Below are 25,111 nucleotides of genomic sequence, written 5' to 3' on the forward strand. Positions count from 1 at the left end.
CACACACACACACACTCAAATTTATGTGTCATGGTATCTCCCTGATGGCATGGCCTTTTTCAAGAATGAAGGACAAATATCATTATATTTCTATTTAATGCAACTTCATAATAGCCTTTTAATAGCAATTAAGTCATCCTGTTGATACCTACGCAACTCAATCCCTCAGGTCTTTTTTCCTAGAATGAAATCAGGTCTCCTTATCTTATCTTCTGAAAACTATTTGAACTTAAACATAATACTTATTACATTGATCTCTTTGGATTCTGCCTGTTGTCCCAGACTATTCTATCTTTTTCTTGATAAAGTTTTCAATTCAATGTTTTTATTAGCCTAAGATGTCAAAAAAAAAAAATCTTACTTTGAAGTTTCTTTATGGCCTGAAAGTAAACCTGGGTCCTGAAGGCCATACTAGGAAACTGCAAGCACTGGCAGGTTCTGCCAAGCTGAAGTCTTTAAATATAGTCTCAGGTACAGACTGTATCTTCTTTCTAAGGATCAGTAGGTTGACTATCAATAGGTGATAAATTCTTTGACTGTGGCAACTCATGAAACAAAAAAAACATAGGGACAGAGTGCTATGAATTATTTTTAGGTTTTCTATAATCATTAACTGTCAGTACTCTAAACACTAGATAATGTCCAATGCCCAACAAGTTGAGGTATTATCAGAAAAACCAAACCTATCATTTTACATTCTCACCTGTGCCTGTGGCACATTCTTTAGAATACTTTTGATAGACAAATTTCATTTTTTAAAAGATTTTATATTTGGAAATAGACATAAGACTGGCTAATTCTGATGATTCAGAAAAAGCTGGTCAAAAGTGTAGGGATTATGGGGGGGGGGACACAGAAAGGAATTGTGCCTATAAAGAGACTGGTTTTCTACTGTCTTAGCCTTTAAACCAACTATAATGGGATAACTGCAGCAACCACTCTTATCATAGTGTCTCCCTCCATGCTCACCCCCTTCAATTTCCTGCCCTAGGGTTAAGTTGATGCCTAACATCTGGGTACAGTGAGGCAGAACAACTATCTCACTCCAAGTGACCCACATTTTGCTGGAACTGAGGGGCTTTTTGTTCTTCAGGAAACCTAAAAGGAAAAGTTTAAAACTAACTGGGGCTTTATTATTCACATATGCAAACACCCCTCTGAGGGTGTCAGGGCCTGGAAGAAACAAGAAAGAAGCTTTTCTGGAGGAAGCTTCAAGAATGTAGGATGAATTCTAGATACCACTGCTTGGGGAGTTAGTGCCCCCAGCAAGAGCTGATGTTGCTGAAAGCCATTCTGTTGTTTGTTTGTTTTTTTAGTTTTTGTTTTTTGCAAGGCAGTGGGGTTAAGTGGCTTGCCCAAGGCCACACAGGTAGGTAATTATTAAGTGTCTGAGGCTGGATTTGAACTCAAGTACTCCTGACTCCAGGGCTGGTGCTCTATCCACTGCACCACCTAGCCGCCCTTGAAAGCCATTCTGAAAGAACAGTTCCAAGTATGTTTTGATCAATGGCTATACTGTTGCAATACATATTCAAAAGGTGACTGGTGCAACACTTATCAGACATAAATTCCAACAAATTAAAACTAAATCTTATTTTACAGTCCTATTTCCACATATGAAAACTTTTGAAAAACATTAATGCTACCAAAAGTTAAGGAAGTATTAAATCTCATTTGGTAGACACCACCAAGACCAGAAAGGGTTGCCTGATGACTTTAGTCTGCCTGGACCTTATCTGGACTAAGTTTCCCTATAAAGCCAATCTATAAAGAATGCCACTTAGTAAATTATTTTGATCCTACAGTTTATGTCCTTTTTTTACTCACACATTTGGCAGGTGAGTTCCACTCCATAAAGTGAGTATAGTTATTACAGTACCTGCCTCCTCCACTTCAAAGTCCTAAAAAAGAGCAAGGTGTGCATCATTCAATTTGCTTTATTTCCAATTCAGAGTCCTGAAATTCTTGCTAGGATCTAATGACAATTCATTGACAAGGGGAGGGGGTCAAAGGCTCTTCACTAATGAATATTCGCTAGCTCCCTGCTCCAGCGAAGTGGACTTGGATCCATTATTTTACCTTTTTTTTTTTTGCTTTATCTTTCTCTTTAATCTTCTGTTCCACAAAATATCCTCTAACTCCTTTCCAGACTGCCTCTGATTTCCCTTATTATTCTCAAAATTTTATCTACATTCCAAAATCACTGAGAGGATACTAAGTTGATATTTCCTTGCTTATCCTAAAACTAACATAGAATTTAATTAGTATGTATTTATCCAATTATGTTTCCCTTTTATGGATAATTACAAATATTTTGCTTTCTTAGTTTATAGGCTCCTCAAGGGCTAGTTTTTAAATTGGAAGTGTATAACACTTTACAGCATCATTCATATAAAATAATTATTTTAATTCACTCTTAAGCCTTCATCATGGTATTCTGAAACTGGTTATAGCTCCATGTCACAATTATAAGTTAGCATGAAACTCAGGTTAAAACTTATATTTATCACAAAGTTCCCCTACCACTAATATCCCAAATAATTATCTGAGACAACTTACCACCAGAAAAGGCAAACTAGAAGGAAAGTACTAGGATTTCTGAGCCACAAGCGAAGGTAGTATGTGTGGTTTTGAGTGATGTATTTAAGAGTAAAACCCACAAGTATTAAATAGGCACTTACTACATACCAAGTACTATGATAAGCTCTAGGAATATAAAGAACAGTCTAAAGTATGAATTTAAAAAGTCTAATGGGGGACATAAGCAAATAATTATGTACAAACAAGATATAAAAAGAATAAATTAGAAGTAATTTTTTTAAGGGAAGGAAAGCTTCCCTAACATTAAGGGAGATTGGGAAAGGATTCTTACAGGTGGGATTTTTAGCTAAAATTTGATGGAAGTCAGCGGGGTGGGGAGGCATAGATGAAGAGGGAGAACATTCTAGGAATAGAGGACTGCCAGCGAAAATGCAAAGAATAGGGAAATGGGAGTATGATATGAAAGGAACTTACTAGAGATCATAAGATCATAACGCACATGGTAAGTAGGGGGTGGGGTGGGAGATGAAGAGTAAGGTATAAGAATACTGGAAAGATAGGAAGGGTTCAGGTTATGAAAGGCCTCATTATTTATTTCATCATGGTGCTTGCTCACAAGAAGTCCCTGGAATTTACTGACTAGAGTTGGAGTATATGTGACATGGGCAGATCTGAGGTTTAGGAAGAGCAATTTGACAGCTACTGCAAAGTCTAGAAATGAGGGGCTGAGGGCCTGCAATAGGGTAGTGGCAGTGTTAGACAAAAGAAATGAAAAGTCTTGCAAAGGTAGAATCTATAAGACTTGGCATCTGATTGGCTATGGGGCGGAAAGTGATGCATCAAAGATTATTGTTGTAAGCCTAAGTTATGAGCCTGGGTGACTGTGAAGATGGTAGAGCCCTCAACAGTAATAAAGAATTTAAGAAGAGGGGAAGAGTTTTGGAGAAAAGATAATAAATTCATCTTTGGATAAACTGAATTTAAGATATCTAGGAGACATCCTGTTCAAGATGTCCAACAGACAACTGGAGATGTAAGACTGGAGGTAAGCAGAGAGATTAGGGCTGGATAAACAGATTGGAAGATCATCTACATTGAGATACCTGAATCCATGGGAGCAGATAATCAACAAATGAAATAATATAAAGGAAGAAGACCCAGGACAGTCTTGGGGGTTATCTAGGTTACTGTGTGTGAACTGTATGAAGATCCAGTAGAAATGTCAGATAGGTAGAAGACCCAGTGTAGTTTGATGGAATTCTAGAGTAGAGATTATCAAAAAGAAGAGTGTGGTCAATAGCATTAAAGGTTGCAGAGATCAAGAAGGATGAGGGTTTAAAAAAGGTCATTAAATCTGGCAATTAAGAGATCGCTTGGGGAACAGCTGAACAATTTATGGTGTATGAAGGAATACTATTGTGCTGTAACAAGCAATTAAGGAAATGGATTCAGAAAAACTTATATGATCTGATGCCAAGTGAAGTAAGCAAAATCTAAAAAACAGTTTATACACAATAATGCAATATTTTAAAGATAATCAACTCTGAAAGATTTTGTTACTCTGATCAGCAAAAGGGTCAACAGCAATTTCAAAGGACTCACAAGGCAAAGAAAAGAGATCTCAGAGATTCAAAGTGCAGAATGAAAATATTCCAATTTTTTTTCTTGGAACATGGGTTAATGTGGAAATGTGTTTGGCATCTCTATACATATTTGTAATGGGTCCCATTTTTCTTGCTTTCTTAATGGTTGTGGGAGGGAGAGAATTTGGAACTGAAAATAAAACTGAATATAAAAAAATCAAATAAATTTGAAATTTTGTAGACAATATATTTTTGTGGGGAGCAGAGAAGCAGACTGGTTCAGAGACTGAAGAGAAGTGAAAGAATGAGCAATCTGCTGAAGATGGGATGGAATGAAATTACATGTAAATGGGTTTTGCTTTGGCAAGAAAGGCCACCTTTTGTTGTGATACAAGAGTGGACAAATGACAGAAGGTGCCTGATTGTGAGATGAAAGGAGGAGAGAGCTCTTGGGACAGAGTTTTTTTAATATATATATTTTTAGAGGAATATAAGCAAGGACTAGGGGTGGTGTTAGATGGTGCCAGGGGAAGATGAATGAAAGGATAAAGAGGTATGGAAAAACTGCTTTGGTGACTGGGATAGTGAATCAATTAAGGAGGTGGAAAAGAAATGCCTTGAGGTAGCCCCAGTTGAAATTTAGTAACATAAATTTGTAGCAGGTCCAGTTCAAATGATAGAATCTAGGTCCAAAATCTTATTTTGCTACTTAAAACCTGTGTAATTTTGAGGCAGTCCTGAGTTTCAGGGTTTTTTGGTCTATACAATAAAGGGGTCAAGATGGTTTCTGAAATATCTTCCAGCTTTAAATCCCCATAGACAGTCACTAACAGTAAGTTGATTATAATTGACCCAATTATAATGACAATTATAGTTTATTATAATTGACTTGAGCATCTTCTATACTTTGACCTTACACTTACCTGATGCTGTAGTTTCAGAGCATTTTCCACTTATCTCATTTAATAGTTTCTACATTCCACTTATCATAAAGACATGATGAGAATACATATAAAACTACTTTGAAAACTGGAAAGCTTGTGCAAAATCACATAATTCTATTTAGGCTTTGGAATTTCATTCAACTCCTATCATTATACAGATGTAGCAGAGGCCAGAAAGGTGATGATGACTACAAAGTCACCCAGTGGTTCAGTAGTAGGATGGAGAGTCTTAACCCCTAGGCATCGAACTCCCTCTTACACACACACACACACACACACACACCAAACAGCCTGTATTGTGCCAGGAATTATGGCAGACATAAAGATTTAGAAAGCAAAGTCTTTTACATTTTCTAGACTTCTTAATAGCACCCCTCTCTCCCCTCACCATTCCACATCTCTGTGAGTGGAGGAATGAACCAGTGATTTCATGTGTGGGGAACTTCTCAAGTGGAATCTCTCTCTCCTAATAACTACTGACAACTCATTTGTAACAGTCTTAAAGGGTTGCCTGGTACACAGAGACTTGCCTTGTCATGAAGTCATTACCTGTCAAAGGCAGGGCTTGAACCAAGATGCTTCTGTATCTACTATTCTACATTGCTTTTCACCCCACTGGTTTTTATCAAAAGTAAAAACTCAAAGCATAAAACTTTATCAAACTTCTATGACTTTATTTGAACTGCTTACTCAACAGTCACTCAGAGCACCTAGGTCCCAGTTTTGGTATGCCCTTCTGCTTTTGGCTGGGCACAGATCTCTTCTGCACTTCATGTTTACATTCTCTGGTGGGAAGTTAGTTTTTCTTTTTTGTATTTGTGAACATCTAGTTGTTTGGGAGAATCCTTTTAAAACCTTCACAGTTTGACATACCATGTGACATGAAGTATATTTTTGTTTATTTGGGTCCACTGAAGGAAAAATTAAGGATACAGAGTAGCATTTATGAAGGAACAGTCTGAAGGGGGTATACATTGCTCTGAGAACACTCTTTTACTTTTGCTCAAGAAACGGAAACAGGTCACAAAAACTGCTAAGACAAAAAATGCTCCTTGAAAACAAGTTGCTCTAATCTAGAAATGTGTTTCTGTCTGGGATGGAGCTGAAAAAAAGTGAAAATAAAGCTTTACAGGCAACCCACCAACTCCACCAGAGGAGACCAGGGAAATCTCTCCCACTGGACTGAAGGATTCACTCACTTATGCATTCCCTTAAGGTCTTCCTCAAATACTGCAGATAGACTTCTGGGGTTACTTTTGCTGATTCAGACAGTCTCTTCATTCTGTAGAGGTGGTCTGAGCACAGACCCCTGAGTTATCTCTACACTATATGAAGTGAGTGGAAATGAAAGTCCTAATCACTGAGGTTCTAAGGATTTCTTTTATTAAGGAAAAAAAATCTTTGATGATTAAGTCATGGAGGTTCCTGAAGGGCCCACATTAAAGTACCCCCAATATTGATCCAACAGTGAAGGACAATGACCATTTCTCTTGCTATGTAACTAATTTAAAAGTTGATCATTTAATGATGTTCACCAATTTGCATGTAGATTAACTGCTAAGCCACAAGAGACAAAGAAAATATCCAGCAAAGAGTTTGTTTATTCTGATCTCCTTAGTAAACCAATTGTATTAATTAGTGATATAAGCCCATCCCTTAGCAACTGAGAATTACAATGGATGAAAATGTTCAAGGATATAAATTGACATCTATCTGTATAGTCAAGGATTTTTAACTGAAAGGGAGGGTGGAATGGTGAATAAGGGGACAGGCTAGTATATCTGCTAAACTCCTCTGCTACAGATGAAAACTACTGAGAAAATCCAGAGGGGAGACGGTTGGTTGGATCTAGGACCTGAGGAGGGCTTCTGACCTTTATATTTTACAGCACTTTTTTCAAATTGCAGTCTAACAACTTGGTCCTTTTGAGGGACTTGAAGGATCAATATGGAAATTGTCCCCCCCAGAAACTTTTTTTTTTTGCAAGGCAATGGGGTTAAGTGGCTTGCCCAAGGCCACACAGCTAGGTAATTAAGTGTCTGAGGCCGGATTTGAAGTCAGGTACTCCTAACTCCAGGGCCAGTGCTCTATCCACTGCGCCACCTAGCCGCCCTACCGTCAGAAACTTTTCCACTGATAGAATAAGCCCTTTTACTTATCTAGTATTTTGATTATATACATTCTGATTCTAAAAAAAATAAATAATTTGGGGTGGGGGGCTTCTCTTCACTAGTCAGGAAATAGGACAGTAGATGAGATGATCATGAGTCTGTTAAATTCCCAGTTTGTGTCAGTGCTGAGAGAGTCTGACACTTACTGCTCTAGTGTGGCTTCTTCCTAGAAAATTTATATATTCTTTTTCATTCAGTATGATGACTATGCCTCACGGAATCACAATATCTTAGATATGGAAGGTCATCTAACAATTTTACAGATAAAGAAACTGAGACAGAAAGTCACAAAGTTACTTACTGGTAAGACTCAGATGTCTTAAACTCTTATATGCTGCCTTTTCCACTACACAGTACACATAGTCTTCCTGTTCAAAATGCTTAACACCACAGGTAAGGAAAAATACCTTTCCTCAGCCAGACCACAGGCAGTTGTACCATCTCCAGGTGAGAAGTGAAAGACATGCCCTTCTCACTCAAACCACTAAGGTCTTGTCATTGAACACCATGGACTAATGTATTCTCTGTGAATAGAGTATTTAGTGAGAAAGGCTGATTCAGACAGACTCCTCAATCTGCAAAGGGGATCTTGAGCCCTTGAGTTATCTTTCCATTACATGAAGTGAAAGTCTAGATCTCCTTCTAGATGATGCTAACATCCTCTCCTGCCAATGTGCAGGGCTACGGCTTCTGTGTGAGAACACTAACCAAGTCTTCTCTGGGTTCTCAATTCATAAGAAAGTACACACAAATCTAAGAGATGTGGGTCAAGCTTCAAACAGAAGTCTCTACCTTGACTCTGACCAGAAGATTCAAGTCTGTCTATGTAGAGAGTGAAAAATAATTAAATGGGTTTTTGGCAGGAAAGAGAATATTCTGTAGAGCTCTTACTTTAGGTCTTACCTGTTCCTCACACCAACTGTCTGAGATGAACTGGATAGGAACTGGTCTTAATTTACAGAAAGGTAAATAGGGTGCAGAGAAAGAAATAACTGGCCCAAACTCAGTGAGGAATATACCCGGGGGCTCAGTTGCTCCAAATGACTGGGGGACCCATATACAACAACTAATGAACTTGTGCACATAATAGACAGTAGCCCTGAGAGCATGATATGGTTGGGACTGATAGGCTGTTTATGTACAAGGAAGGGCCAGCTATCAGCTAGGGAGGAAGCTTCTTGATCTTACCACTTTCCCAGGGTAGGGTCAAATGGGGGTGAACATACACTTCCCCTAATGGTTTGAGCCAGCCACATTACTAAAAAAGCTTAAGTTTCATTGCTTGTGAAGCAAATAGTGAAAGTCTTCAGCTAGTTTGAAAGCTGTGAGATGTAATCTTTTCTACTATCTATAGTCACAAACGTCCAAAATATCAGAAAGAGAATAGTCAGACTATTATTTCTGTAAAGACATAGAAAAATGTATTCATTAGATGTACTCATATCGAAAGTTGACGGCCTAGTCACAAATTCTGGGCAGTGCCCTTTAGAGACATAGCCTGTCATTTACTCCAATGAATCCTATTTTTAATATTTTGGAGTCAGGGACTGTGTGTAGACTGAGAATACTAATATCCAGGAATTTTAAATTTCAGTAAAATCTTGAATATTAGAGAGATAAACCAAGCCAGTGAAAAGTTCAAAACCAACCAGTTCTCCTTAAGGAGATTCCCAACCTCCAAAATTCAGATCTCTTATCCTGGGCTGATCCAATAGTTAAGAAAATCACATTGATAAATTCAAGAAATCTTATAGCAGGTCAAATCTTGAGTTGACACGGGTGGAGAAAAGGAACCTCCAACATGCTGGGTCTATTTCAGGAAAGATAAGCAGGAGTACGAGTAGGGGGGTCTAAGCTGGAGCCAGAAGGAGAGAGCCCCAGCCCCCACTTGGCAGTTCCATGCCTAGCACTCCCCTCTAACAACCACCTCACCCACCCAGGAGTTAGGGAGAAATCTCACTGGCCCATCAACCTCATAGTATAGCGAAAGAAGCAAATTTTAAAGTTTCCCCATGATACCTGCCCTGCCCTGAACTTCAACCTACAAATAATGTGGAATATCTCATAGTGATTTACCAAGTTTTTGCTCTCAGCCTCTTTGTAACATTATCACCTCTTCAGCTCATGGTGAGTGGATTATTTTCAAGCTCCTCCAAATTCACAATGTATCTTCATTATTTGCAATATGGTGAAGTTCCAGACAACCAGAATTGTCCCTAGTTAGATGTTTGCTGCCCAAAATGGATCGAAGAGCCAGTTTAAAATGACCTTGGGCTCCCTGTCTTTGGGATTCTCCACTTGCTGGATAAACAAGAGATGAAGGATTTACAAAACACCCCCTCCACTCCCCTCCCCATACCAGTGGTTGGTTTCAAGGCCATCAGCTCCAATTCCTAAGCCTGTGGGCTCAAGCCCTGGGAGGAGGAGACCAGGGGGATCTGGTGGCTGCCCTGGGACGTCTCCATCACCACTGCAACTTCCATCCTGACCTGCTCGCAAATGGTCCTTGAGCGTCTGTTTGTAGCGGAAGCTCTTGCCACAGCAGGGACAAGGGTAGGGCCTCTCACCTGTGTGGATGCGCTGGTGCTTCATTAAGTGGTGTTTACGAATGAAGCTCTTGCCACAATGGGCACAATGGAAGGGACGCTCACCTGTGTGCAGCCGCTGATGATTAAGGAGGTGCTCCTTACGCATGAAGCTCTTGCCACAGTCACCACACTGGTAGGGGCGCTCACCTGTGTGGATCATTTGATGGCGGATCAGTGCCGAGTGGCCATTGAAGTCAATGCCACACTGAGGGCATGAGAAGGGGCGCTCTTGGGCATGACCCCGCTGGTGAAGCAGAAGACTAATCTTTAAGCTGAAGCTTCGACCACACTGAGCACAGCGAAACGGCCGCTCACCAGAGTGGCCACGTCGATGGCTGGTGAGCCGAGATTGGTCAGCAAAACGCTTCGGGCATTCTGGACATGGAAAGGGCCGTTCACCACTGTGGACCCTCAGGTGGTAGGTAAGCCGAGAGGGGTGCACAAAGCTCTTGGAGCAATGTGGGCAGGTGTGGGCCCTCTCAGTTGTGTGTACACGAGCATGATTGCTGAGATTGGCCTGTTGGGCAAAGCGCTTAGGACACTGAGCACAAGCAAAAGGACGCTCACCAGAATGACTACTCTGGTGGTCCATAAGCATTTCCTTCTGGTTAAAATTCTTGCCACAACGACGACAAGGGAAGAGTTGCTGCTGCTCTCCAGATTGGGAGGGAAGGGGAAGGTTGCTCAGCTGGGCAAAACTAGCTTGTCCACCAAGGGGGTCCATGGGGTTATTAAGTGGAGGTCCAGAGGGCAGTACAGGTGGAAGATGCTGGGTTTTGAAAGCTGCATCCTGAAAAGCATCTTTTGCCACTGTTGGTGGATTGACTGAGGTAACCTGGGCATCTGGACACAAAGGACCTCCAGTAAGCCCCTCAACTTTGATGGCAAGTTCATCATCTGAAAGAGAAGACTAGGGTTGTTATACAACATTTCTATGTTATACAACATAGAAATTGCTTTGTTAGCAAGTCTCACCACAAAGTAATAGCTACATTCTACCTGGTTGTCACAAATTGCTCTGTGCTTTAATTCACTGTGATTATATAGGAAAGTGATTAGTTCAAAGGTACAGAAACAGTTCAGCAAATTCTGAGGTGATCATCCAGGAATCTAAGGGGACATCTCTGAATTATGATATTCCTTGGTTTGAGATAGGGGATGGGAAAAAGCTAAGTTTTAAATTAAATTTTCCTAAGACATTGCTTTAATCATGTTACTTCCCTGCTCCACAACTTTCTCTCACTCCCTTTCGCCTAATGATCCAGCCTCCTCCCACCATCCTCCTCTGTTCTTCCAACTCTTCCCCAACATAAATCTTCTTGTCTAAAAGGGCTGCTCTTTCTTCATTCCCCCCTTGCCTCCAAAACCCTGTAATGAACCTCTTTCACTTCCATGATTTTCCATTTGTTTTTTTGGGCTGTTTCTCTGCTGCACAACACTGGAGGCAGGGTTTTACCTACTCCATTACTCACCAGCATAGGGGCCTTTGTAAATGTCACTTTCTTCATGTTCTTGTGGACCTTCTACCTGGGGATCTTCTTCTTGTTTAATCCAGGAAAGAATGTCTGATGTGGAAATACCTGGCTCTGTTTATGGGAAAAGAGAAGCAGAGTATTTTGTTCCATTTTGTTTTTAGTTTCTATTAGAAACTGAACAGTTTTGAACCAAAAACTAGAATTAAATACGCTAATTTAATTTCAAACAATCCAAATATTCATTTGTAACTAAGCACTAAATAAAACTCTTCCTAAATCAATCACAGCTTCTGCCTGGAGATGCCCTAAAGTGATATAACAATGTGTCCTCTATTTCTACTGAATTCTTACTTTAAATTGATTTTATCTTAATTCTCTTTCCCCCCTCACAACAGTCCTATAATGCAGATAAGGCAGAGTCTCTTAATTAATATAAAAATCATAATTTATTAAGTCAAAGCACTATGTTATATCCTATGAATCTCAAGGATCTCACACTATAACAGAGAGACATATAAAACAAATAAATATGATACAAGATAAAATATGATAAAGAAAAAGGAAAGGTAAATACTAAGTGTTACAAGGATATTTAAATGTGGAGGAAGGTGAGAATGAGAGAGAAGGTGAGAATCATCAAAAGTTTCAGCTAGAAACTAAAAAAAAAAAGAAATTCAATAAGCAGAGATGAATATCAAAGGAACTCTAAGCATAAGGGATAGCTTATATGTATGGAGAGAGGCAAGAAAGAACAAGGGAAAATTAGGAAACAGGACTGATTTAGCTAGAATGTACAATATATAAAAGGAATCAATGTTAAACAAGGTTGGGCCACTTTGTGGTCAAATTGTGGAGGGCTTGAAATACCAGATTAAGTAAGAAATTTGTATGTGATTCTAGAATCAACATGGAGCCCCTGATAGTTTTTGAGTAGGAGAATAATATAATCATAAGATGCATTAGAATGATCATTTGACCATTATGTAAAGGGGAAAGGTAGGACCTATAACTATCAATGCTAGTATTGATGAGTATCTACACTAAAATATGGTGGTAGAAATGAAGAGGAGAGGTCCAAAATAAAACATTAGTAAGGAAGAATAGGCAAATCCGCAAGTTGGATATAGGGGGTAGGGAAGAGGGAAATGTCAAAAATGACTATATTTTTTAGTATGAGTGATTGGGGGGATAATGGTGATATTAATGGAATTAGGAAAGTTAAGGGAAAGAGGAAATTTTGAGGAAATGATGAGAATTCAATTTTGGGCATGCTGAAATAAGAGATGCTGAAAAGCATTCAAATGGAGAGATCCTGAAGGAAGTATTCAAATGGAGAGAGAAAACAAGTTGATTTACTTTTTAACATTTTTGTTTTTATATTTAAGAAGTGATGGTATCTGAATATAGAACAATTTGATTTACAATTTTGAGTCATTTTATAGGAGTAAAAACTAAAATTACAAGACTGAATGAAATCAATAAGAGAGATAAGACAAAAACACAAGAGAAGGCAGTTGAGGACACCAACATTTACGGAATAGTCAATAGATCAAAAATGAAAAGTGAGAAGGAATGGAAAGAAAGGAAAAAATTAGAAAGCACCAATGTCATGGAAGTCTAAAAGACTATCAAGGGAATGGTCAACAGTGTCAATTCTGCAGAACAGTCAAGAAACCTGAGGTCTAAGAAAAAGTCACTGAATTTTGCAACTGAGAGCAAGATCAGAAGCCAAACTCCAGAAAACTGTGGAGAAGGCCTTGAAAAGGAGACAATGATTTTGTTATTTTTTAAAATATTTTTTATTTTATTCTTTTTATTTTTATTTTTTTATTTATATTTTTATTTATTTTATTTATTATTTATTTTTATTTTTATTTTATTTTATTTTATTCTTTTTCTAGAAGTTTAGTAGTGAATAGAGGGAAAGATACAAGACAATTTGAGGAAGTAGGAGCATCAAGGTAAAGATTATTGTTTTGTTTTTCTAGGATAAAGCTGACTTGAATAAGAGAGAACATGGTGCAGAGTAGTGCTATCAAACTCAAACAAAAAGGGATGTCTGTCAGTTGCTAAGAAACCACAAATTAATATCTATGTTGTAATGTATTTTTATTTATTTTCTTAAGCATTTCCCAAATAAATTTTAATCTGGTTCCAAAGCTCAAGTTTGACCTTGGTTGAAGAGGATAGAAATTGTTTTTATGGTCAAGAAAATTTGAGTTCAAATTCCATGGCACAAACTGAAAATATGACCCTGGCATGACCCTTTTTAAATGAATAGCTTTCCCCTCAATACACTTTTATTGATCTTTTATTTTTACATTGTCTAAATTTCCCTTTGTATTCTACCCCTCTCCCAGGCAGTCATCCATTATATTCTATACTACGGAGCTCCTCTCCCCCACCTTTTCCTTTTTTGAGGCCAAGCTTGCTCTTTGTAATTTTACCCTTTTCCTTTAAAATAAAATTTTATTTACATTACCAAAATTTCCCCCAGTATTCCTCCCACTTTCAGAGAGCAATTTTATATATAGTTTATATATATATATATATGTTTATATATATATAGTATATATAGTATATATATAAATAATATTTAACTTTCACTTTTGATTATTTTGTGGTTTTTTTATACACACACACACACACATACACACATTGTTTATGGGGGCTTAGCTTACCTTCCTTTTTATCAGTTCATGTGAGTCTTTCCAAGTTTCTCTATATTCTTTATATTCATCACTTTAAAATTCCATTAAATTAATATACTAAAATTAGTTTGGACATTCCCCAAGTGATGAGTATCTATTTTGTTATTTTTTTGATTTTTGCTACCACAAAAATGTTGCTATAGATATTTTGGTATACATATAAACTTTTCTCTTTGTTAGTGACCTCTTTGGAGTATGTATAGCATGCTCTAGCAACAGAATCTCAGATTCAAGGAAATGAACATTTTTGCCATTTTTTTCTTGCATAATTCCAAAATGCTCTGTAGAAGGGTTATACTAATTCATGCCTCCACCAACAATGCATCCTGACCAAGGCCTTTAACTAAACTCTCTGTGTTCTGTGGTATTCTCTAAATGGAATAGAAGGAGCTTATCTATATTGATAACGGAAGTTAATTGGAAGCTCCCAACCAGATGAAATCAAAGGTCTGGATAAAAAAACAAAAAAAGTGTTGAGCATGTTTAAAGCAGAGGAAAGAGCTTCTACTTTAGGAATGAATGGGCAGATATGATGATGAAAGGATGAAGATGAGAGGCAATGATAGATGAACTAAGATCTCAAAAGAAGATGAAAGGAATTGGTCCAAGGAAATAAATAAACAGTCAGTTTTGTTGAGGAAGAGTTAAGTCATGATCTTTTTAGATTGAGGAAAGAGGTCAGAGAGATCAGAATGTCCAGAATTACCTGGCTTTATCCTGCCCAAGATAAAGTCCTAAGGTAGGTCTAACTATAAAATCTTCTATTGACTTCTAGTCTAATGAGAACTGGTATAACAGAAAGAGCTCTGGATGTGGAGTCAATGGACCTGGGTTAGAATCTTTGTTCTGCTATATGACCTTGGGTGATCACTTCCCCTTTGTGGCTCTCAGCTTTCTAATTAGCTATACAAGAGGTTGAACTGGATAGTCTCAATGATCCTATCTAACGCTCAGTGTCTAGGACTCTCACAGGGGCAAGCTCTGAGCCCTCAGTCTAACTCATCCTTAGCAGTACTTAACTCTAATTAAAGTCTCACAGGGAGGTTCTGTCTTTATTATTATCATCAACAGAACTCTGTTTTGTCAGGGACCTTTGGAGAAGCACAAAGCTATCAAAATGTAAAATAGCTTGTCCAAAGGAAAGAGAAAGTTGAGTAAAGGCACAACAGATCATACCTGGGAAGGATTAGCTTGCAAAGAACAAAGGTTTACTATTATAAAGAGAGGAAAGAGGGTGGCTAGGTGGCGCAGTGAATAGAGCACCAGCCCTGGAGTCAGGAGTACCTGAGTTCAAATCCGACCTCAGACACTTAATAATATTACCTAGCTGTGTGGCCTTGGGCAAGCCACTTAACCCCATTGCCTTGCAAAAACCTAAAATAAACAAACAAACAAATAAATAAATAAAGAGAGAAAAGTAGACAAGGGAATGGAAGAAGATGAGGAGGAGAAAGAAGAGAGATTAAATGAAATAAGAGATAAATAACAGTGAGATAAAAAAAACCTAAGGAATTAACTGTTAATTTTGATCAATCACTAAAATGAGAACCTCAAAGTTAAGAGACCACAAGATTCTGTCAATATTTCTTCTTGTCTTGGTGTTAATCTTGATCCCTCACTCTTATTCACCTACATGTAATTTCCACCTCTAAAACATCTCTTGAATTAATTTCCTCCTCTCTATTTACAAAGCTTTTACCCTAGTTTTGGTTTCATCATTTGCCTAATCAAATAGCCTCTATAATTCATCTCCATCTCAAATTTCTCTCTACTCAGATTCATTCTTCATGAAAATGTCAATGTCATGGTCCTAAAGCATAAATCCAACTATGTCACAACTCATCAATAAATTCATTCCAGGGACTTCCATTACCTCCAGGAACAAATATAAAATCCTATAGCGTTTAAAGCCCTTCAAAATCTGGACCTCATTTACCTTTCCAGTTAGCAGGCCTCCCCTTTGCCACCTCTCTTCCCCACCACAGCACAATATTCTAACCAAACTGGCCTTTTAACTATTCATCATAAACAACATATAATTACCAGTCTCCAAAGCTGGAAAGTACATTTTCCTCATTTCTGCTTCTTAGAATTCCTAGTTTCCTTCAAGGGTCAACTCAAGTACCAGGAAGCCTGACCAGCTGTTAATAAGCTACTATGTCTGGCACATAGTAGGTTTAATGCCCATTAATTGAAAGATTAATTAAAGATAGAGCAACTTTATAACTGAAGTCAGTAACAAAGTTGAAACTAGAAGTCATCAATCTTTAATTGCTAGGCTTCTATTAAACCCTGGGAATGCAAGACAGACTAGGGTCTTGGAAAATGTGCTATGGGGCGGCTAGGTGGCGCAGTGGATAGAGCACTGACCTTGGAGTCAGGAGTACCTGAGTTCAAATCCGACCTCAGACACTTAATAATTACCTAGCTGTGTGGCCTTGGGCAAGCCACTTAACCCCACTGCCTTGCAAAATCTTAAAAAAAAAAAAAATGTGCTGTGATCTTGTTTACTCACCATCACTGGGTTCTGCGGTCATCTCACTCTCCTCTGGTCTTGCCTGATTTTCTGTATTCTGCTCTGACGCTGGTTGAGTCTGGGACAAAACTTCAGGTTGTGTCATGGCATAATCTAGAAAACAAAGGGGAGAGAAAAGAATATAAAAATTAATGGAGATGAAGATGACATTAATTCTAACCAGACTAAACTGAGGGCACAGAGGGCCTATGGAGCTAGGCCTTATATGGACCCTGTCCCTACTACACCTTTAAATTAATCAGTTCTTTTCCAAAACCTGTCCTATCTTCACTGGGCAGGGGTATGAGGCAGCAGTAGCTCCTGTAGAGCATAGTTATCTAGGACAACCACTGTAATTTGCATATATATCCTATGCTGTTTCAATTTTAACCTTTGTTCCTAGATCATGCTCCTACCATCTGACATGGGAGAGATACATCAAGGTAACTATAGCATTTATAGTGATTCTAAGTTCACAGTAGGAAAACACTGAGAAGTTGCATTTTCCACATTTCAGGTCTGAAATGACAACAGGAAGTTGGCTGAGCTCACTTGAAGCTGTTGTCCACTAATCTGATAGAAGCCAGCTCAGCCTCACCCATTGAGATGAGAGACTCATAGTTGCCCTTCATTATGTTCTTGTAAAGTTCCTTTTGCCATTCTTCTAACTTCTCCCACTCAGGCGTAGAAAAGTAGATGGAGACATCATCAAACGTCACTGGTACCTGCAATCATAAGCATGTGGGGCTCAGTTTTTCCCTCTATCATTTCATTAACTTAATTTTTGTTAAGAGACTATGGTGTTTAACACATTGTTAGTCACTGAGGGGGGGGTGACATAAAAGAAAAGTATATTTCAGAAGCTTACAACTGAATAGGGGAGATGAGACATAACTGCACAAAATATAACCATATATGTGTCTCTGGCATCAAAATAAGCAATTCAGGTAAATGTTAAAGTAGTTCAAGAAAAGAGTAAGGATAAAAGTGGACATGAGTGCTCAGGAAAAGATTTCATGATTGAGCTCTCTTGAGAGCTGGATAGGAGAAGGAACTTGGGGCACAGATATATGTGGTAATGTTTCATCCCAGGCCCCATCACAACTGATCCCGGTTTTGAACACAGTCAAGTTTTTCCGGATTTTTTTCCTTTATATTGTTGTCCTTTTGTAAATTTGTCTCCTGGTTCTGCTCACTTCACTTGGTTTCAGTTCTTATCACCCGTGATCTCCTGAAATGAAGTATTTTTGTGTGAGCACGTGTTTGAGTGTGTGTGTGTGTGTGTGTGTGTGTGTGTATTCAATCCTGCTTTATCTATTTCAGATAAAACATAAGTTTATCAGTAATATAATATTTGTAAAATGCTTGACACTGAGTCTGGCAGGAAGCAGATGCTACCCTAAATGCTTGTCCCTTCCCTTCCTTTTCCCTCATCTGATGCCCATTCTTACTGCTGTTTCCTCATGTTTATGTACCTTTTCTCTCATACACATCGATTATGAGAAATCATGTTACTTTTCAGTGTTTTGTGAATGGAAAGTAATGGTGGTGTATATTTCAAACTAGGGAAAATGCGAAAAAATTGGATGGAGAGTTCTTTTACTCTGACTCATTAGGAAGACTGCCTTGTTGCCTTAAAGAACAAAGGAAGTGGGCAGCTAGGTGGCACAGTGGATAGAGCACCAGCCCTGGAGTCAGGAGGAACTGAGTTCAAATCCAATCTCAGACACTTAATAATTGCCTAGCTATGTGACCTTGGGCAAGTCACTTAACCCCACTGCCTCAAATAAATAAAAATTTTTAAAAAAGAATAAAGGAAAACTTCAAGAAGAAAACAAAGAGGAAAGAAACTAGGTAGCAGCAGAATTTGGAAGAATTATTAATGGAGTAACAATTCAATCCAATTAACATTTACCAGTTTAAAGTGTAGTGCTAGGTGTTAGATACCTAAACACAGTAATTGAACAGATTCCACCAGAAGCTCACATTTCAACTGAAGAACTGGCTCCTCAGCTGGCACTGAAGGAGCCTCAAGAACCTGAGAGGTAGAATGGAGAAGGGAAGACATTCCAGATGTGGAAGAACCATTTAGTCAATAAGTAAATAGGAGACTGACTACCATTATGGGTAAAAGTGCTAGCAGGTCAATTTGACTAGAACAGAATGGATGAAGGGAAATAATATAAACTACAGCTACAAAATTAAGTGCAAAATAAATTATATAGTACTATAACCCTAGACTTTTAGAGGTACTTGACTCTCAAAAGAAGTCATCTAAGGAATGATGATGAGGATAGAGATTTTATCAGGAGATGGGGAACTCAGACTGGACAGAGTAGGAAGAAATGAGTTTGGGTGGATGTCTGCTGATAGGAAATGAGGAAATCATGTGCTATCTTGTTTTCACATATCTTTGACATAACAGAGGGTCTGCTTTCTAAGACCTATCAAACCTAATTACCAAAAATATCTACCTCTGGTTAATCAACTAGGGAATAAATGTGACCCACAAAAGGAACTTAGCATTTCTAGGAATTATAAAATTATGAACAAGAAAATGAAAAACTTAGGAGCACAGTGATTGATCTGGGAAGTAAACAACTGGTAAAGATGATGCTATCCAAGAACAGTATTTCTGGACCATAACTTAAAATGTGGAGATGACTGGCTCTCGGCCAAAGAGGGTCTGCATTTAATGCTAGACAGTAAAAATTTGTTCAAGAAGGCTTTAAATAGAAAAGAGAGAAATGAGAAAATTTTCCACATGCATCCATTATACCAGAAACACAGTAATACATATGATATAGGAAAAATATCAGTGAAAATTACCCATAATACAGAAGAGACAATATCGATAAGAAGGATAAACAATAAAACTTAGGGCTTTGGATAGTTATATAAAAATTCACAGAATATAGGATAACATATACTAAAAATCTTAATGTAAGAACATATAATTTTTATTATAAACTCAATAACCATTAATTTCAACAAAAATAAACATTTTTTTAAAAGTTTATTATACACACACACACACACACACACACACACACATATGTATTATCCAAAATCCATTCTCAGAAGGCAGAAACAAATGAACAAAAGGTACTTAGCAATTATTTAAATTCTACCACATTTAATCCTTTTCCTTCTTTCTCTTTCTCTTTTCTTAATGCAATGGGAGACTGACCAATGGGGGCCCAAATCTTAATGTATTTAAACTTGTCCTTGCTTGTTAACAATCTAATAGAAGAATGCTTGGTAAACCTTCCAGATAGTGCAGGAACATGATGAGTTTTCTAATTGACTTCACAGCTAGAAGAACTGATGCAGAGCTGGAGGTGAGTTCACATACAAAAGGACAAAGTAGACTCTTTGACCTCATATTGCTTCTTTCTTCTCCGATGGCTTTCAAAGGAGGAAAAACTGTGAGTACCTGAGTAGGGGAAGGAAAGAGGCAGCAGCTGTATAATTCCCCCACACAGCAATCATATGTTTTTGAAGCATGAAACCATGGGGGTACTGGAGAGGTGGGGGTAGGGAGGGGGAGAGAAAGAGACAGAGACACAGAGAGACAGAGATATTATTCTTTCTTGATCATAGGTAAATCTAAAGATGGAATAGATCAGGTCAATGTTCTTATGAAGCTCAAAAGATCAGAAGAGTTTTATCAGAGGTTTCTTCTGCAACCAGAGCTGGTAGCAAAGGATCACTGAAGTCAGCAGTTGCAGTACCTAAGATTAATGATGGACTAACCCCCAAGATTGACTAGCATGACTCTACACAGAAATGAACTGACCTGGCATAAGATGTATTAAAGTCATACAAGTATCTAACTCAGCTCATACATTTTAGTATCTTTCAAAAATGAACTTAGTGGAAACTCCATGATAAGAGAAGACTCCCAAGGTCAGGAGGTACCCCTTGGTTACATGTGGTCCCTACAAGAGACAGGGAATTAATTTTGTGCTCTAAGTTTGAGCCCATTCTTCTGAGAGACCAAGGGTATGCAGAGAATAGAGAGTGCCCCTGGCTTTGGTGAAGATAAGTTTACCCTCACCCAAACTAGGGGCACACTCTAGTAAATAATTCCTTTGAAAAAGCTAATTGATATAAAATATAGTCAAAATTAAAAGGAGTAGATTAGATAGAGGCTAAATTGCAAATACTTAGGATTAACTCTAGAACCTTAAGAGGAGAGATCAAATTCACAAACTAGAGGGAAGTATGTCAGAGAGTATTTGCAGGTAGAGCAATGAAAGGAGATAAAAAAGAATATGATTCAAACATACTACATATTTAATCAGCAAGAAAAAGAAATGGATAATTAACTTGGGAAACATTTAAAATTCAGCATGAAGAGATGATATACCAATGTCTGGATGCTTCAACTATCTAAGCCAAAGCTGTCCCAACCTTACCTTTAAAAGTTTTTATTGAAATAATAGATAATATCTGGACTTTGTTTCTTCCTTAAGGATATGATTTCTTTCTCATCATATTCAATTTGGATCAATGTATACCATGAAAACAATGTAAAGATTGACAAATTGCCTTCTGTGTGTGTGTGGGGGAAATAAGATGGGGAAAAATTGTAAAACTCAAAATAAATAAAATCTTTAAAAAAAAAAGAAAAGAAATAACAGACAATGCATTTTGATTTGACATTTTAGTAAGAGCTCTGCGGTAGTTTGGCTTTGTTCACTAAGTATTTAGTAAATCACCCTATGGGCTACACATGGCCCACCATTGCATTTCGGACAGCTTTGGTCTAAGCACCTGCTAGATCTCTTCTAGCTAAAATCAGAGCAGCCGATCAGTTCTTGACTTGTTTTAATAGTAATTTGAGATAAGAGATATGGAAAATAACAAGTGGAACTTTCATTTTTAGAGGAACTAACTGGCAACAACGTAAATGGCAAGAACTTTGAGAGGAAGCGAATGACTTCATCTTTACGTTTGTGACAGGGAAAGGAAAGCTGAATATGGTCTAATGTATACCCTGGATTTAGGAAACATGAATGTCAAAAAATACAGGGACAGGAAAGAACTATGTTTCCATAAGTTAAAATTTGCAGGGGAAGTAAGTCCAAAAGAAACAGAATACTGTTAAAAATCACTTTTTTAATATATATGTGAATAATTCTGATGGGATAAACCATAATTTGATATTGGAGCTTATGCCTGAGAAAGGCCTTGAGATATAGAAAAACAAATGTGAGAAAAATTCCCATCTAAGAAACAGGCTTGAGAAAATTTCTTTCTACCTATTTGACCTTGTGATAAGATACATCTAGAAGGGTCCTGTGATATAGAAAAGTAACCCTGAGAGAATTCCTCCCATCTGCCCCTGAATAGTTGAAGATGACTTTCTTTATCTAGACCCTAAATGACAATTGTCTCCTCCCCTTCAGTCTCACCTGCTACTCCTGACCCTTGAGTTCACTCACCCCCAAACCTTTCCCCTGGGAAAGTAGCAAATCAAAGATCTTAACATCTTGCCATCTGTTAATTAAGAGCACCCCCCCCCATTCTTCTACTTAAACTCATCCTGTTCTCCTTAAGACAGACTTTCAGCTTTGACCTGTGCTGCCTCACATCATTTCTGATCTAAATACTATCAAATAATTAAAACTTGGCTTCAGGAAATTCTTTTTTTTTTTTTGTAAGTGTGTTCTCTCAGTACTGGACACCTAACCAGGGTACCAGGACCCTTTGGCAAAGGGTTTTAGTCTCCCTTGTCCAAAGATCAAGACCCCCCCAAATTCCAAGGAACTGATTAAGGTAGGGTGGAATGGTGTAAGGATGGGGGGAGGGGGGAAGGAAAGAGGGGAAAATAGCTATACAAAGTGATTAATTTAGAAAGACAGGAAATTCACTGATCAACCTAGATTTTCAATTGGCATGGAAAGAAAATGGAACTGAAGCTAGATAAAAAAAAAAAAATGAAATAGTCCTGTCTCAAATGCTAAATCTCCAAACAAAATTAAGGCTGGAAATGATTGGTATGGGCAATAAATAATTATTCATGTCAGGAGCTATATGAAGGTCATAGGAAAGGAAAGATAAAAGAAAAATTTCCTGATTTACAAGGAAGTAAAACTCATCCAGCAAAGGGGCAGCTAGGTGGTGCAGTGGATAGAGTACCAGCCTTGGAGTCAGGAGGACCTGAGTTCAAAAATCGGACCTCAGACACTTAATAATTACCTACTTGTGTGGCCTTGGGCAAGCCACTTAACCCCATTGCCTTGTAAAAAAAACAAAAACAAAAACAATTCATCCAGCAAGATGAAGTCTCAGGACTTGTGGTTTATGATTGAATTGATCTAAGTTCTAAAGTCCTTCAAAATTGTATTTCCTTATAATGCTATTAACATGTTTAAATTATTAGCCTGGTTTGGCTAATTGATTCAGGATCAATTCATAGATTTCTTCCCAGTTTCCTCTGAAACTATCTTGTTATTTCTTATGGTACAATAATATTCCATTTTCTTACTAAAATATGACAGCAATCAATAAGTGGGTACCACTTTCAATTTTGGATTTTGGTTAATATGTGAAAGAACTACTAGATATATCTTTGTATAAAAGATCTTTTCTTTCACTGATCTCTTTGGATTATCGGCCTAGTAGTGATAATGTTGGATCAAAGGTTTGGTAGGACAGTTACCAAACAGCTTGGTAACTTTCTAGGCATAATTTCCAAATTGCTTTCCAGAAGAATTGGTTAGGCCAATTAAGAAAGTAGATATATGCCAGGATTTTCAGAGCCTCTCTACATTTTCCAAGGTGAGATGTTACCTAAGAGTTGCTCTGTTATTTGGATTATTTTTTTCATATGAATGTAGATAGCTTTTATTTCTTCCTTTGAAAACTGCCTGATCATATTCTTCAGTTAAAAAAAAACCTATTGGTGAATGGCTTTCAGGCTTATAAATTATAAACAGTGTCTTATATATCTTGGGTGAGACCTTTATCAAAGAAACTTGCTGCACAGTTTTCCCTAGTTATCTGTTTCTAACTTTAACTGCATTAGAAATCTGTTTGTGCAAAAACTGTCAATTGCATATAACAAAACTGTCCATTTTATTTTCCATGATCCTCTCTAATGCTTTAATCATGAACTCTTCCTATATCCATAGAAATGAAAGGTAATTTCCTTACTCCTCTAATTTATGAGATGTGACCTTTACTATCTGGGTAATGTATCCATCTAAAGTTTATCTTGGTATATAGATGAATTGTTGGTCTATACCTGATTTCTTTGAAAATGATTTCTAGTTTTTCTTAGCAGTGTTTTCAAATAGTGAGTCCCTCCCTTAGTAACATAGGGGCAACTAGGTGGTACAGTGGATAGAACCCTGGCCTTGGAGTCAGGAGGCAAGGAGTTTGAATCCAAACTCAGACACTTGATACTTTCTAGATGTGTGACCTTGGGCAAGTCACTAACCCTGATTGCTTGCATCCAGGGTCATCTCCAGTCATCCTGATCCCCTAGACTCAGATAGTTCTGGAGACAGAAAGTGAGTCTGGTGACTCCTCACTCAAATCCAATTCACATGCTTGTCATGGCATCACCTCCCCTGATGTCATGGTCTTCTTCAAGAATGAAGTACAAGAGGGGGCAGAGCCAAGATGGCAGTCTGAAGGAAGGATTTCCCAGAAACTCCTTCCCCAAAAAACTCCCAAAGCTGTCAAATTATGACTCTAGTCAAAATTTAGAGGGGCAGAACCCACCAAGACTGACTGAAACAATTTCCCAGTCCAAGATAACTTAGAAGTTTCATGGGAAAGGTGTGTTTCACCGGGACTGGAGGTTGGAAAAAAGCGGCAGCCATGGTCACTGGAAACAGCTTGAAGGGGTGGTGATAGAACTCTACTGCATCAGAATGACTGCAGAATGAGGAGCACCGGCCTCAGAACAGCCCTGCGGTAAGAACTTGCAGTGGGAATCAGGGAAGCCTGCCTGCACCTCCAGAACACAGCCCTTAAACAGTAAAGAGGGTCAGGGAAGACTGCAGAAATCTCTCTGCTCTCCCTGGAGCAGGACTCTGCTGTTTGCCCACACTCAGATCCAGGTTGCAGGTTGGGCTTCCATATTAAGATAACCAAGAAGGGATGGTTCTTACAGCTCCAGGGCAGAGGGGAGTGCCTGTGGTCATCTACATATCAAAGCAGAGGCAAGAGAGCAGTAAGACCTTGAAGGAATAAAGGTCCCAGTGGGGTGTCCCCCCCAAAAAAAACCCAAAGCCTTGGAAATGCAATAAATTAGTCTTAGGCTGAGGAAATGAGCAAACAAAAGAAAAAGAAGACTCTGACCATAGAAAATTACTTTGGTCCCATTGGAATGTTTAAAAGATAACAAACTTGAAACTTCTGTATCCAAAGTCTCTAAGAGAAACAGAAAATGGCTCAGGCTATGGATGAGCTCAAAAAAGACTTTCAAAAAACAATTAAGGGAGGTGGAGGAAAAATTGGGAGGAGAAATGAGAGTGATACAGATAAATCATGAAAACCAAATCAGCAGCTTGGTGAAAAAAATACAAAAAATACTGATGAAAATAATATGTTAAAAAACCAGTT

The 25,111-nt window shown here is 38.1% G+C and overlaps 1 protein-coding gene across 1 annotated transcript in view; it reads right to left on the reverse strand.

Moving 5' to 3' along the window:
• Positions 1-6,651: 6,651 nt before the first annotated feature.
• Positions 6,652-25,111, reverse strand: part of ZNF398 (zinc finger protein 398) — a 36,471-nt gene continuing 18,011 nt past the window's right edge. Inside the window, exons 3-6 of the mRNA XM_074193449.1 lie at positions 17,127-17,253; positions 16,529-16,642; positions 11,300-11,413; positions 6,652-10,724 (exon numbers count right to left, since the gene is read on the reverse strand). Coding sequence (XP_074049550.1) covers positions 9,565-10,724; positions 11,300-11,413; positions 16,529-16,642; positions 17,127-17,253 — 1,515 coding nt within the window. The 3' untranslated portion in view covers positions 6,652-9,564. The remainder of the gene's footprint in view (positions 10,725-11,299; positions 11,414-16,528; positions 16,643-17,126; positions 17,254-25,111) is intronic.

The sequence above is a fragment of the Macrotis lagotis genome, chromosome 7 (genome assembly GCF_037893015.1).
Source record: "Macrotis lagotis isolate mMagLag1 chromosome 7, bilby.v1.9.chrom.fasta, whole genome shotgun sequence".
Classification (NCBI taxonomy): Eukaryota; Metazoa; Chordata; class Mammalia; order Peramelemorphia; family Peramelidae; genus Macrotis; species Macrotis lagotis.